The sequence below is a fragment of the Chroicocephalus ridibundus genome, chromosome 14, assembly GCF_963924245.1.
Source record: "Chroicocephalus ridibundus chromosome 14, bChrRid1.1, whole genome shotgun sequence".
Lineage (NCBI taxonomy): Eukaryota > Metazoa > Chordata > Aves > Charadriiformes > Laridae > Chroicocephalus > Chroicocephalus ridibundus.
This window is the reverse complement of record NC_086297.1, coordinates 5,952,753-5,963,742: the sequence shown is the minus strand read 5'-3', so window position 1 is coordinate 5,963,742 and position 10,990 is coordinate 5,952,753. Positions and strand designations below refer to the sequence as shown.

Below are 10,990 nucleotides of genomic sequence, written 5' to 3'. Positions count from 1 at the left end.
AAGGCCAGGTTGTGAGCGGGGCTTGGAGCAACCTGGGCTAGCGGGAGGTGGCCCCGCCCGTGGAATTGGATGCTCTTTTAAGGTCTTTCCCGACCCGAACCATTCCATGATCTTCCGTTGAACCCTCCGAGGGGCAGCGCCCCCCCGCCCTCCCCGTGCGGGCAACCTGCCAGCCCCCCAGACGGTCCGTACGGACCGTCTGGGGGGCTGGCAGGTTGCCCGCACGGGGAGGGCGGCAACCGGAGGCCCTGAGGGGGGGCAACTCGTTTCGAGGCGGGTTCACGGGAGGTGAAACCGAGGTTTGGGGAAGGAGGCGGGGGGGGGAAGAGAAGGGGGGCGGCAGCGCGCGCCGGGGTTGGGGGGGTGGGGGGGGAGCGCGGCGCCCCGCCATTGGTCCAAAGTAGGTCAGCCCGCGCGCGCTCACGTGACGGCCCTCGCGCGGTTTGGCCCCGCCCTCCCCAGGTCCGCGTGACGGCGGCGGCGGCGGCTGAGGGGGTGGTTGTGGCCGTGGGCACCGAGGGAGGAGACACACACACCCCCCCCCCTCCCAGGCCCCGCCGTTACTTCATCCCCGGGGGTGCCGAGGTCAGCCCCGCGCGGCGGGGGGGGGGTGTCGGGGTGTCGCCAACAATCATAGAATGGTTTGGGTGGGAAGGGACCTTAAAGATCATCCAGTCCCACCCCCCTGCCCTGGGCAGGGACACCTGCCACCAGCCCAGGTTGCTCCAAGCCCCGTCCAGCCTGGCCTTGAACCCCTCCAGGGATGGGGCAGCCACAGCTTCTCCGGGCAACCTGGCCAGGGGCTCACCACCCTCACAGCAAAGAATTTCTTCCTAATATCCAATCTAAATCTCCCCTCTTTCAGTTTAAAACCGTTACCCCTCATCCTATCGCTCTGCTCCCTGATAATGAGTCACGCCCCATCTCTCCTGTACCCTTCAGGGACTGGAAGAGGCTCTAAGGTCTCCCCGAAGCCTTCCTTCTCCAGGCCAAACACCCCCACGTCTCTCAGCCTGTCCTTGCAGCAGAGGGGCTCCAGCCCTCTGAGCATCTCCGAGGCCTTTTCTGGACACTCTCCAACAAGCCCATGCCCTTCTGATGTTGAGGGCTCCAGAGCTGGATGCAGCACTGCAGGTGGGGGTCTCACAAGAGAGTGCACTCACAAGAGTATATTAACTCATGTATACTTGGTTTGAAAAAAATAGGATTCTTGGGCCATATCACTGATCAAATTTCTGTGATGAAAACACCAGGGGCAGAAACACAAACATTGGCTGAGATATTTTTTTTAATGGGGGACCAATCAAGATGTTTTCTATTAAAAAAAGCCCTAAGTAGCTGGCATAGTCCTTTATAAGCCATAAAATAAACATTTTCTGTGTGAATGCTAAGCTAAGAATACATGCCAACAAATGGTATTTTGGCTGGAAAATGCAGGAATCCAGCTAGCATTATCACTAGCTCTGGTTTGGTTGCGTTGGCCTTACCTGAGTGCAGCGCGTGGGGTCAGACGGTGGTCAAAATAGCGTGAAGGAATTAGGGACCAGCTTTGGAAAACTGTAGCCAGTAAAAATTGTTAACTCCTAGGTGCACACACCACTCCTGCTCAGAACCATGTGGTGTCCTGACAGCCGTGCGACTTCGTCTACAAGCTATGCAACCTGCCTGTGCAGCAAGGTTGGAGTTAAATTATGGCCCCTCTTGTGAGACAGAAGCCAACAGCTCGAGCACCACACTCAGGTACTTTTCTCAGCTTTTCTGGCTTGTCCATGTATTGGGAAGATTTGTTTCAGCTTTCTCACCCAGGAAACTCCCAGCTCCTGCACGTTGGGAATGCAGGGTGTGTAGTTGTATGTGATCCTCAGTGCCTGTGCCTTCACCTTGTGCCATGCTTGCACAGATCTAAACACAATGTATCCTATTGAATGGCAAGTAGTGAAACACAGTTTTCTGTTGCAGAGAAAATGCTCTTTCTTTTGGTCAAGTATATTTTGTCTGCAATGGTCAACAATCATAAGAATGAAAGTAGTTGCACTCAACTTGAGCTTTCGTTACACCCCTAACTAATCTCGTTTGTTACTGGTGTTTCCCAATATCCCCATTAGTTTTACATCTTCTGTTTACTCTTCCTTCTTGCTTGCCAAATGTCCTACATGTATCCTTTCTTTCTTTTCTTTATACTGCATAGAAAACACATTCTGTACCACATCTGCATGAGGACGGCCAATCGTTGCCCTAATCTTTATGTCACCCACTCTGTACATCTGTAATTAAAGGTTTCCAGTAACTAGCAATTTGTCCATCTGAAGCAATGCTGGTATGTGTACAATCATTTAATAATCTAGTGCTTTTTTGTTGTTGTTAGTTGACTTAAAAAATACTGTGGTGCTGCTACCACATTCCTGCTCGAAGGCCCCCAGGTTGTGAACCCCGCCATGTCTGTGGCATTTGAAGGTTCTTCCATAAGCCCTGTGCCAGGAATATGTTGATGTTACCCTGCCTCTGGTTCTGAAGGGCCCAATGAACCATTGCCACTCTTGAGGTTTTGGTTCTGCCAGCACAATTTTATTGATTTGAATGTATTTTGGACTTTAATTAGTTGCTTGGTTTAGTGGGATCGTTTGACCCGATGCTAGTCAGCACACAAAATGATAGACAGATACGTAAGGGGAGAACATAACAGTTCAAGGCAGCCTTCTGTTCCTCAGACAGCTTTTATTTCTAAATACTGGGCACTCCAATTAAAAGTTTATGCACATAATTTACCTTTATTTGCTTATAGTGAGTATTTATGATTATTTATATTTGCTAATGGTAAAAGAACTGACTTTTGAAGAAAGAGTAACAACTAAATACGAATGGTGAAGCTTTGCAAAATGCCATCCTAAAAAAAAGTCAAGAAGCAAGGAGATACAAATGCCTACAGGCACCTGACGGGTGGCAGTTACTACAGCAAGACCGCACTAAGGGTAGAGCTCGGTGCCTGAGAGTGGCTGAAGGCCTAAGCAGGTAGAAAGTCAACTGTACTTGCAACAAGGATCTTTGCAAGTAGAGAGGAAAGCCCCTTCAGACAGAAAACTGGGACAAGATAGCGGGAACCCTGCTAGTGGTGACAGCTCTCTCACCCTGGTTTATCTTGGTAACTGCTGAGAGAAGCAATCTGCTTACCGAAATGAGACGTATGAAAGATTCGTGTGGCTCTAGAACTACAGGTCTGTAAGCCCAATAACCATTTCCCTCAGCAATGGATAAAAATATCATCCTCCTTGCCCCCTTCGGGGTGCCAGGGCAGTTCTCAGGTGGGATCCCCTGCCATGTCCCCCTCAGCCCACGGTGCTCCCCACTGGGCTGGGTGTGACCCGCCGCCCCTCACACAGCGGTAGGGCCTGGCTCCCTCAGGCCGCCGCGGCCAGGGGTCCCTGCCTCCCTCAGGAGTCCCCACTCCCCTGAGGGATACCCGCTGGCCGCGCTTCCCTCAGGGGTGCCCACTCCCCCCGCTCCACTCAGGCGTTCCCGCTGGCCCCGCTCCCCTCGGGGGTGCCGGCCCCGCTCCCCGCTGCCCTTGCGCTCGGATGCACCGCGCGAGGTCAAACATTCAAACTCATTAACATTCCTCCCGGTTACCGGGGAGACGGCTCCCGGCCGCGGCCTCGCCAGGCACGGCTCCCCGCAGGCGGGGGTTGCTGCGCGGCCGCGCTCCCCGCCGGGTCCCCGCGGACCGGCCGGCCCTCCCCCCCCCCCCCCCCGGGCCCCCCCTCCTCCCCGCCGCGGCCGGGTAACGGCCGCCGCGCGTGCCGGTTGGGGAGGGGGCGAGGGGCGGGGCGGGGCGAGGGGGGGCGGGGCCGCCTGCCGCGCCGCCCGCGCCAATGGCGGTGCCGCGCCGCGCCTGACGTCAGCGCCGGCAGCGCTTGCACATGGGCGCGCGGCCGGGGCGCGCGGCGCAGAGCGGGCGGCGGGAGCGGCGGAGCTGCGCGGCCGAGCGGCCTCTCCCGCGCCCCTGCTCCGGCCTCCAGGTGCCCCTCGCCAGCGGGGCTCGGCTCCTGCGTCCGACTCACCGCGCTTCGTAGCGGCGCCGCCGCCGCCGCGAGAGGAAGGGGGAAGGAACCGCTTGCCGCGCAGCTGCCCCGAGGAAAAGCCCACCATGTCGCGGCCGCTCCCGCTGAACCCCACCTTCCTACCTCCCACCTACGGGGTGTTGAAGTCCTTGCTGGAAAACCCGCTCAAGCTGCCGCTCGCTCACGAAGACGGTGAGGCTTTCCCCGGGCAAGCCCGCGCGCCCCCGACCCCCCGGAGCCGGCTCTGCCCCCCGCGGGTCCCATCACGTCCCGGCCCGGTGAGGGCAGGCGCCCCGAAATGGCGGCCCCCGTCCTGCTGTCACCTTAGGGACCGCTGCCTCGCTTTCCCTTTTTCCCTCCCTCCACGCCCCCCCACCCCGAGGCGATTAACGGGGTGATTTCGGTGAGGGTATTAGGCGGTGAGCGACGGGCTCCGTCGGCCGGATCTAACGGAAGGCGCTCGGTTTTTCCGCTGCCGCGGGGACGGCTCCGGCCGCCTGGAAAAATTAAATTAAAGGGCGCGATGTGCCTGGGGCGAAGTGTTGGGTTGAGGGGGGGGCGGCGGGGACACCCCCGCCTCCGCCCGGCCTGAGCCGGGGTCCCGCCGCAGCCTCCCCTCGGGGCGGCTCCTCATGAACCGCCCTCCGTGAAACCTGCCCCGGTCACTGCACGGCCCTTTAGCAGTAGAAAGTTTCAACTTTTATGGGAAGCTGAGGTAGCGCGGGTATAACTGCACCGTGTATTTCTAATCAATCAAATGCACGTTAAAAAAAAACCCAACCAAAACCCTGGGGAAGGTCTTGCAGAGCCAAGGCTTTTTGTGTCCTCAGCTTTCCAAGTTTTATTGTGAAGCGACTCACAGGATTTCACGGGGGTTGTTGCGTGTGGTTAAAAAGAAAATGTTAAGAAGGCACGGCAGTTGACAGGTAGCTTTATTGGTTAAGATTCTTGCAAAACTTATAGAGAAAACAGATGTTTCCCTTCAAAAATGTGTGTTGAAATCACTGGATGTATTAGGAGTGAGTAGGAAGCATCATTTTAACTTCTTTTTTTGCTTTGTTTCTATTTTTGAATTTTTCCATAGCTCTTCTACACATCAAAGTAGTTTTTCTGCCACGCTTCACTGTTTTTGTAAGTTACTAGCTGCCAACAATGTTAAGTACTGGATTTGAGGACTACTTTCCTTGTGAAAGGACTAGCAAGACTGGGACTTCATAAGTATGGGAGGATAATAAAATACAGGGATGTTAGGTTAAGACTGCTCTCAACAGAACACATAACATCTCCCAGTTTGCTTCCACTAAAATACTGGCTTTTAAGTCTGAGTACTTATTGAAGCTGACATTCAAAGCCATGCATGTAGTGGAATTGTTAACTAAAAATAGAGGAAAATCTTAAAAACGCGGTTGGATCCAGGAAAGGTGCTCAGTTGGCATGACCCTTCAAAGCTCTACAAAATGGACTGTATCAAAGGGTTATTTTTATGAAGGGACTATTCATTGCTTACAACTGAGAGTGCAGAAGAAATAACTGAAGTAGTAGTACCTGTTATTTTAATTGCTCAGCTCTTATATCTTTATTATGTGTTTTGTTTAAGCATTCGGTAAAGAAAAAGACAAAGAAAAGAAGTTAGACGATGACAGCACCAGTACCACAGTCCCTCAGTCAGCTTTCTTGGGCCCAACATTATGGGACAAGACACTGCCATACGATGGAGACACTTTCCAGTTGGAATACATGGACCTGGAAGAATTCCTCTCAGAAAATGGCATTCCACCCAGCCCAAACCAGCACGAGCATAGCCCACACCAGTCAGGTCTCCAGCAAGCTACCTCAGCATCACCTTCTGTCATGGACCTCAGCAGCAGGGCTTCTACTTCAGTCCATCCAGGCATGGTGTCGCAGAACTGCATGCAGAGCCCAGTCAGACCAGGTAAATCATCCCTAAGAACTTCCTATGGATTTTGGCATGAGCCCTCCTCCCCACTGTAAATCACCGCTTCTCCCGATATGGTTGACAGGCAGCTTGGAGAGGGCCAATATGATTCAAGTCACTCATGCTCCAAAAAAATAAAAATAATAGCTCTAGGTGTCGCTAAGTTGCTCCACAGGGATTTTTGTGTAAATTATGTAAGGAAACTGTAGGAATTCCAAGGAAACTTGCCTATCTTTTCTTTGTTGACAGCGTAGCTATTAGCAAGTAAAAAGACCTCAAACAGAATAGTAATGCATAGATGCCGAGGTGTTAAATGAACAGGGAGAAGGACTGTGAAAGAGAATATTCCTTTGGCCGATATTTGATGTGAGAACACAAGAGTGGGCCTGTGTTGAAACATAAAGACAATATTTCCTGTTTGAAATTTTGGCCATAATCTTTTTCTCTACTGGGCAAAGTAAAACTTGCCACAGTACATGGGGCAGGAACTAAATTTTGGAGCTGCATTGCAATCTTGCTTAAATTAGCATAGACTGAGTGTAACTGACCTGAGTTGATGAGTTGTATCTATAGTCACCTTAAGCTGTAGGCAAAGAAAACATCATGGAGTCCAAGTTCTGATTGTAATGCATGATTCAAACCCATTTGATGTCAGTGGAAGTCTTCTATTAGTTTATTAGCACTTGAAATCATCCCTTTAGAGACACTAGTCTGAATCCAGAATAACTGATCTGGCTTGACACCAGCATGGCTGAGATCATGGTCAGGGGAATAGTGTCAACATTGAAGTTTGGAAAACATGGAACTGTGCATTTTTTTTCTTAAAAAAAATAATAAAAAGACCAAGGGTAACTTATTTATTGTGCTCTTCTGCTCACACAAGATTTGGTAGAGCAAAGTGTGCTCTTGGGAGCAGGAAACCACTCCTCTCCCTTCTGCTTGATCGTTTGCCATGCTCAGCGTGCGAAGTCATTGTCAGAATCATCTGATAAGGAGGCAAAATAAATAAATAGAAGGACAAAAGTTGTGGAGCAGGATGAAATAGAAAAGTCTTACAAGCCTGCAACATTCCTTTCTCATTAAAAAGAAAGAAAACACCCCTCAAAAGACCCCAAACCTGTCAACAGACTCCTTGGCCCTAATTCAGAAGTGTGTGTTTAGTTGTGGATTTGATTTACTTTGTGTGGATTTGACTTTGTTTTGTATTTCAGTTTCAAGGCATTTCATAGTGAACTACTAACTTATAAGGGCTTCCAAAGTTAAAATATATTTGGACTCGGCAAGAGCAGAAAAAACCCTTGCTTTTTTTGAGCCAGTTTTTAAAAATAGTGCATATATGCCACACCACTTTCTGTCACATATGCACATGTAAAATTAAAAGCAGATAATCTGTCCTCATTCTTTTTTTCAGAGGAGCCTGGTTATGAGCCAGACTTTTAACGATCACCTGTCAGAACTTATTTGTAATCAGCTGTACACATGACTTTTCAACTCATTGATTTTTTTTTTTGAGATTTTCCTGAGCTCTTTGCAGCTCAGGGTTATAAACTTTTCTCACTAGAAATTCTGTACACTTTTTTTTTACTGTTGTAAAAGAAGTCATGTCTCTTGGTGTAGGATAAAACATCTAAATTTGCAGGTATTTTTCCCCGTGCCATCTTGCTTTAAGAATAGTACCATTTTTTTGTTAAATGCGTTTTTTTTGAAAGGTAACTCATTCAATTTCCTAAAATATTTTCTTCCTCCCCATTACAATTAACTGTAATCTGTTTATCATCAGGTTGTTGAAATGTTTATGTGCTGTCATGTAAAAATCTTACTTTGACAATCCGTTTTGAAGAGAAGATCATCTTGGAGTTTAGCATTTGAGCAAGTCTTAAAATAAGACAGTATATATTTTAAAAGACAGATTTTTAGTAAAACTGAGCATTTATGGTTGTCATAAAAGTGCCAAGGCAAACGTGCTGCTTTGAAACATGAAAGTTAGTCAGGAGGTAAATGTCAAAGTCATTATAATGGAGCCTTTTGGTTAATATATCTTAAGACTTCTAAAATATGTTTTTTAAACTGTCACATGAAGAAAGGGTTTTTTTTAATTGGTGTGATCTACCGTGCCAGTGTGCATGGCTGTTGTAATTTGTATTACTGTAATAAACCCAAGAACAAGTAGTATAAAGTATACAATTTCAATAAAAATTAATTCCACATGATCTTACTATTTTTAGGAAAATTGAATTTTTCAGGTGATAGTAATTCTTCTAAAAATATTTTGGTGTTGTAGCCTCTGAATTTTGTCTTACGATGGAAGCCTATGCTGAAGGAAGGGTCAAATCCTGCAGGGCTTATGTCCCTACTTTAAACGGCTCCGCAGCATTTAGCATCAGCATTATCGCGTGCAGTTGGTCAGAACTCCTGTACCTGCATGCTCTGAGTACGGGGGAGGATGTGCACATGCATGTGGAACACCGAATGTGACTTATGTGCGTACATGGTGTATCTCGGACATAGAGAGTCTGTAGCAGAGTGGCATAAGAAGATTTAATTTTTGTGCGTGTGTTGAAATACAAGCCTTATCTGTCTTTAGAAGCTAATGGTATTGCCCAAATATGTATTTTATACCATCTCTGGAAATCTGCACTGGGATTCACTGAGAAGTGTCATCAGACTCAGCAAAGCTGATCTGACCCTGATGGTAAACGTGACATTACAGAATTCTCACTGGTTTTATTTTTTTTCTTAAAGGTAAAAAAATAAAACAACAAAAATGTTCCTTATAAATTTAACTTAATTCTGTATTTCCAGCTTGTATGTTCTGGCTGATGGAAAAAATGTTTAGGCTCCGCAGTTTCTCTGTACTGTAGCAAAGAAAGCAAGCAAGCACCTACTTTCCCATAAATCCCTGTTCAGGGAATATACCTATAGCAAATACTGGTTCTCTTTTTGAAGAGGAGGGACATAGGGTAATGGGTGTTGCAAGATTACAATGTGATGTATTTCTTTTTCACAGTACTGATTTTGTTAATAAAAATTGTATTTTCATTTATTTTACATTGCAGACCACCATTCACTGTAATGTGTAGACACGTTGGAAACTTTTTTTTTTCTCTCCCTGTATTGGATGCTGGTTAGTTGGTTGAAATCTGTAGTCTCTCTCAGAAAAACAGATTTTTACAAAGCTAGCTTCTAAAGTAACCCACTACTGCAAACACACTTTCTTTGTTCTTAATCTGTTGCAGACCTTGTGATGTCTTTTACCATTTTTTTATTTTTGGTGGAACGTAAATATCCATTTAACTGCATAGTACTTTAAGGAAATTGGGAGTATTTTTAGCTGTTTGTATGTAAAGGGAGGTTCGTATTTTGCAGGTAACTTGGTGGTGGTTACTTTTACCTGTCTCTCTTCCCTCCGTAGCCCTGACTTGAGTGAATGGGGCAGCTACTGTAAAGGGTTTGAATGGAGTGAATTAGGGTTCAGAAGCATCAGCTGAGTGTGGTGGAAGACCCTAATTAGAAGGTTTGGGGGATTTTTGTGGTTTAGATCTGAGTTTTCTCTTTGCCCTCAGAGCCTTGGATGTAGGGCTGTGTCATGGGGATGCTGCTGACGCTGTGATAAACCATGTATTGTTACTGCCCTGCTCCTGAAGGAGAGTAGAGCTGTCGGAGGCTTTGAAAACCTCCCTCATTCTTTGTGTTCCTATGGCAGTTGGTTTTCAGTCTGTGTTGCCTGGATGGCTGGGTGCCTTAGACTACTTGCAAAGATCTGCCAAAGATTATTTAAGGAAAGAAAAAGAGAAAACCAAGCTTTGTAATCTGCTGCAGAAATGCACCTAGGCGCAGTGTCTGCAAGTCTTCACTTTCAGTTTAAAAAAAAAAGACTTAGGGGTATATTAATCAAAGCTGAGAACTGTTTCCATTTGAAGTGTACTTACACATCCCACCCCCCCAAGAACACAAAGATTTTATCAAATGCCATGTTTTATTTATTCAGCCAAGATATTTCATCTGGAGCGCGGTATCCATTACCTTTTACTTCTTATATATATACTGAACTGTAATGATTGACGCTAGGCGTGATTGGGTGGTTTTCGGCATTTTCTTTTTAACTCTTGTTTGTGATAGGCACAGCAGCCAAGTGGGAGAGGTTTGTTCTTGCTCCATCCAGCCTCTCGACTGCATGCTGGGGATGACTCGCTGAAGGGGGCAGCCCACAAAAGGGTGTGTGTGCACAACACTCCCTTTATTGCAGTCTTCCTTCCCCTGTGTTTCTTAACGTGACCTCCTCTTCCAACACAGCCTTTGTAGTGTGAAGAGCAGCATTCCCAGCAGCCAGCTTGTATGTGGAATCCTCTACTAAGGTTTAATCATTGTTTACAAGGAGTTACTAGGTGCTGCATGAGCCACAGTGTGAGCCCCCTCTCTTAGAGTCTACCTCCAGCACCAAGAGGAGCTGGGAATTTCCTGACCTTTGTTCTCCCACGTGACAACATGGGAATGACCGGCTAAACCGTCAGGCAGGCTGGTACCGAGAGCTGCTCTTCACATTGACTCTCACGTGAGGCTCTGGATGGCTGTTGCCTGCATGACCATGTGCTTTAGGCACGTGGCAGTCCCCTGTGCAGTCTGCTCAGCATGGCTTTTGCTAGAGCAGCAGGCACGCACGGCTGTGCGCTTCTGCCATTACCAGCCCATGCCGAAATTGCAGTGAAATGGAAAAGCTTCGCTCCGGACTGCCACGGCAAGGGAAATGCAATATGCAGACAAGCCTCAGAAAACTGCTTTCTGGATCAAAGGAAGATGCAAAATATATTCAGGCAAATATTAAAAATAGCCTGTCACATGATAACAGGGGAAAAAACTGCTGAACGCACAAGCCTTGTTAATGCTAGAAGCAAGAACACTGTGTCTCCTTCAAGAGATCTAATTTTAATATTCACAGTTAAATGTTGATTATTGGTTAAATAATTGCTTGACTGCATGAAAGAACTTGAAGTTAATTCAG

General features: G+C 47.7%; 1 protein-coding gene and 1 long non-coding RNA gene across 3 annotated transcripts in view; both read left to right on the top strand.

The window, feature by feature from the left end:
- Positions 1–468: 468 nt before the first annotated feature.
- LOC134523486 (uncharacterized) lies at positions 469–2,327 on the top strand. Its single transcript, XR_010073336.1, has 4 exons — positions 469–585; positions 943–1,134; positions 1,588–1,740; positions 2,189–2,327. It is a non-coding gene; the product is annotated as an uncharacterized LOC134523486 (long non-coding RNA).
- Positions 2,328–3,898: 1,571 nt separating this feature from the next.
- Positions 3,899–10,990, top strand: part of HLF (HLF transcription factor, PAR bZIP family member) — a 37,461-nt gene continuing 30,369 nt past the window's right edge. Inside the window, exons 1-2 of one of the 2 annotated variants that reach the window (XM_063352036.1) lie at positions 3,899–4,247; positions 5,653–5,988. In XM_063352036.1, coding sequence (XP_063208106.1) covers positions 4,142–4,247; positions 5,653–5,988 — 442 coding nt within the window. In that variant the 5' untranslated portion in view covers positions 3,899–4,141. The remainder of the gene's footprint in view (positions 4,248–5,652; positions 5,989–10,990) is intronic. The other variant, XM_063352037.1, reaches the window with a different exon arrangement.